The sequence below is a fragment of the Aquarana catesbeiana genome, linkage group LG02, assembly GCF_042186555.1.
Source record: "Aquarana catesbeiana isolate 2022-GZ linkage group LG02, ASM4218655v1, whole genome shotgun sequence".
In the NCBI taxonomy this organism is placed as follows: domain Eukaryota; kingdom Metazoa; phylum Chordata; class Amphibia; order Anura; family Ranidae; genus Aquarana; species Aquarana catesbeiana.
This window is the reverse complement of record NC_133325.1, coordinates 39,040,803-39,044,659: the sequence shown is the minus strand read 5'-3', so window position 1 is coordinate 39,044,659 and position 3,857 is coordinate 39,040,803. Positions and strand designations below refer to the sequence as shown.

Below are 3,857 nucleotides of genomic sequence, written 5' to 3'. Positions count from 1 at the left end.
GACAGGCAGTGAAGGGGTTAACCACTAGGGATACACAAGGGGTTAAATATGTTTCCTAAGGGAGTGTTTCTAAACTGTAGGGGGCGGGGATGTACAAGGGGAGGAGACCGATCAGTGTTCCGCTGTACTAGGAACACAGATCGCTCTCCTCACAACTGACAGAACATAGATCTGTGTGTTTACACACACAGATCCACGGTCCGGCCCAGTTAACGGCAATCGCGGGTGCCCGGCGGACATCGAGGCCACCGGGCACACGCACCGGGTCCCAAGCAACGCAGCAGGCGCGCACGCCCCCTAGACAGCCGGGAATCCCAGGCCGTCATATGACGTCCACCCAGGATGGGAGATCCCATCTGTGGACGTCATATTACTATGGCTGGGTAGGGAAGTGGTTAAAATCACTGCTCCCGAAAAAACGGCCGTTTTGAAAACTTTTTTTTGCATTGATATATGTCCGCTGGGGCAGGACCCGGGTCCCCAAACCCTTTTTAGGACAATACCATGCAAATTAGCCTTTAAAATTAGCACTTTTGATTTTGAACGTTCGAGTCCCATAGACGTTAATGGGGTTCTAACATTCATGCGAATTTTCAGTCTGTTCGCAGGTTCTGGTGCGAACAGACTGAAAATTCGCATGAATGTTAGAACCCCATTAACGTCTATGGGACTCGAACGTTCAAAATCAAAAGTGCATACTAGCTCATTATGCCTTTGTCTTACAGGTTTTTTTTTTATCACAGGGTTTACAAACACTTTAAAACAGGCGATGAGGAGGTGACAGATCGCCACCTCACTGAATGTCAAATGACTCTGAAAAGCGCAGTCCTGCTGCATGTATAATTGTAACCTAAGTAAAAAAAATGTATATTGGTATATTTGCATGTGGGCCGATAAGAATATTTTACATTAAGCATTCAATAGAATTAGACTTCGGTAGTTGTGTCCTTTATTTGTTCTTCTAATAACAAATCTTTTCTTTTTGACACAGTTTGAATCTGCTGTCATCTTTTAGGCATGGTGATTTCCAACGGTATTCCACCCAATATTACCAAAGTATCCGCTTGGGATGGCATAAACATAGAGGTCCTAAGAACGACGACAACAAGTTTATTGTTTACCTGCTTCTTCTTCTTCCTGCTCTTTATGGCAGCCATGTTAACCATCTTCTTCACCAATTCAGTTGCCCGAGAAACAACTCGCTACATCCTTTTTATCCACATGCTAATTAATGATGCGGCCTACCTATACTTGGCCCTTCTTATGTTTGTCTTTTATTCCTATCAAATTACTTTCCCTGTCCCCTTTTGTTACCTTATCGTCACTCTATCCTCGACCACCATGAAGGTCACGCCTTACAATCTGGCGGTGATGTCCTTGGAAAGATATGTTGCCATATGTTTCCCCCTAAGACACGGAGAGATTTGCACCATTCCAAGAACGTTCCTTGCCATTGCTTTGGTATGGACGATATGTCTGATACCTAACGTTGTTGATTTTATTATTCTGTGCTCCTCTGTTAACAAAAGCTTTTTTTTACTTTATGCGATATGCTCCCGGGCAACTTTTACCATCATCCCCATGCAGGAAACAATAAAGATTTTTGCCTACGTCTTGACGTTTTCCCTCGCGGGGCTGGCAATCCTCTTCTCTTACATCAGAATCACCCTGACTGCGTTGAGGGTCTTCTCAAAAAAGGAATCAGCCTCCAAGGCTGCGAAAACCATGATGCTTCATGCTTTTCAGCTTGTGTTGTGCATGTCAGCCTTTGGCGGCAACACTGTAGAATTAATTACCAAGGATAATTTAGTTCTTTTACCCACTATTAATTTCTGTTTTTTCATGTGCCTTCCAAGATTCCTCAGTATATTTATCTACGGTGCACGGGATGAACTGTTCTTTGGCTACATAAAAAGATGTTTCATCTGCAGTGCTTCCAAAATTGTCCCAAGCTCAGCAACATGAAAGATGGTAGACCGACCTGCATGTCTCTGGTTCTGAGATACAGATGAAATGCCTATTGTTCCAAAATAAATATTAAGGCCAGATTTATACCTTCTGTCCAACTAAGCCAACAGTCTTGTGCCACTCCTCTTAATCTTCAATCTAACATTAGTGTTGCATTCATTTTAGACTCCATAGCCCCAGAGCCATACGAAGACTGGTAGTCGAAAAGGCTGAAAGAGAGAGGTCACCATGGCAGTACACCCTGAGCTGATTACTAAAAGGCTAGGAAGGACTGTCCCCCTACTCTGATAACAGTTAGTTTCTAGCTGTATGGACTCATATTAGAGGAGCTGTAAGCACACAGTAGACTATCATTATCAAAAACCGAGGCAGCAATGGTGAAAGCTCAGGTGGCTTGTACCCTGGCAGCAGGGTTGCCAGCCATCAGTAAATTTACTAACTGTGATTTTTAAAGCTGTCAGTAAATGCCTGTTAGAGAAATTTTATGTCAGTAAAAAACAGTCCTTTTTTTCCAGGCAGGTTAGTGTTGGCTCAGCAAGATTAAGAAAGAACCCGTTGACAGCTTGATGCAGCACCAGCAGCCACTTATCCAGGCAGAATTTGGAGCCAGTTCGGATTATTTTTAAATGGAACAGGCGGGAGCCGGTGGCAGAAGGAGCAGGTGGCTGCATTTGCCGATCTTGCTCCTCTAGTTTCAGCTGCAAAGTGATCTCAACTGTGCTCCGCCTGCCACCGCTCTGCATAGATAGGTAGTTGGAACCCGGTGCTTTTCTGGTGGCAACACCTCCTGAAGCCTATACCCACGGCCCACCGTGCCCCGCAGCTACATTACACTCTTCTCCTGAGTAACCTGTCCTACTGTTCTGCAGCCGCAGTCATCAAATACTGTCAAGAAGGGGGATTTGGGGGTGGGAGTAGAGCACTATGCTGGGGGAGGGGCCGATTTGGGGGAAAAGGGGCACCCCTGAACCTTGCACTCTGTACGCAGCGCACCCTTGGACCCTGCGCTCTTTACGCATTGCACACCTGAACCCTTCAGTCTGTATGCAGCGCAACTCTGAACCCTGCACTCTGTATACACCACACCCCTGTCACCTGCACTCTGTACACAATGCACTCTTGAACCCTGCACTCCGTATATAGTGCAAACTTGAACCCTGCACTCTGTACATAGCATACACTTGAACCCTGCACTCTGTACGTTGCTCACACCTGAACTCTGTATGTAGCACACATCTGAACCCTGCACTCTGTACGTAGCGCATACTTGAACCTTGCACTCTGTACATAGCACACACCTGAACCCTGCACTCTGTACGTAGCATACACTTGAACTCTGTAGGAAGCACACACCTGAACCCTGCACTCTGTATGTAGAGCACACCTGAACTCTGTACGTAGTACACACCTGAACCCTTCACTCTGTACCTAACGCACACTAATGCCGCATACACACGATCGGACTTCTCATCGGAAAAAGATATGATGGCTTTTCCAAAGGGATTCCGCTCAAGTTTGCCTTGCATACACACGGTCATGCAAAAGTTTGCTGAAATTACGACCGTCAAGAACGCGGGGATGTACAACACTACGACGAGCCGAGAAAATTAAGTTCAATGCTTCCGAGCATGCGTCGAATTGTTTCCGAGCATGCGTAGGAATTTTGCGCGTCGGAATTGGCACAGACGGTCTCATTTTTGGATAGGAACTTTTTCCGACCGAAAAATTGAGAACATGCTCTCAATCTTTTGCTGGCTGGAATTCGGCCAGCAAAAGTCCGATGGAGCATACACACGGTCGCATTTTCCGACGAAAAACTCTCATCTGTCTTTTGCATGCCGGAATTCCGATCGTGTGTACGCGGCATAACAGACCCTCCCACTGTTTGT

The 3,857-nt window shown here is 46.0% G+C and overlaps 1 protein-coding gene across 1 annotated transcript; it reads left to right on the top strand.

Moving 5' to 3' along the window:
* Positions 1–1,017: 1,017 nt before the first annotated feature.
* On the top strand, positions 1,018–1,965 carry LOC141129744 (odorant receptor 131-2-like). The gene has a single exon (XM_073617831.1). It carries the CDS (start codon positions 1,018–1,020, stop codon positions 1,963–1,965), a length of 948 nt encoding a protein of 315 aa, XP_073473932.1.
* Positions 1,966–3,857: the final 1,892 nt, after the last annotated feature.

Excerpts from the sequence above, each read along its gene's own strand:
- LOC141129744 (XM_073617831.1), top strand. The coding sequence starts at position 1,018 with ATGGTGATTTCCAACGGTATTCCACCCAATATTACCAAAGTATCCGCT.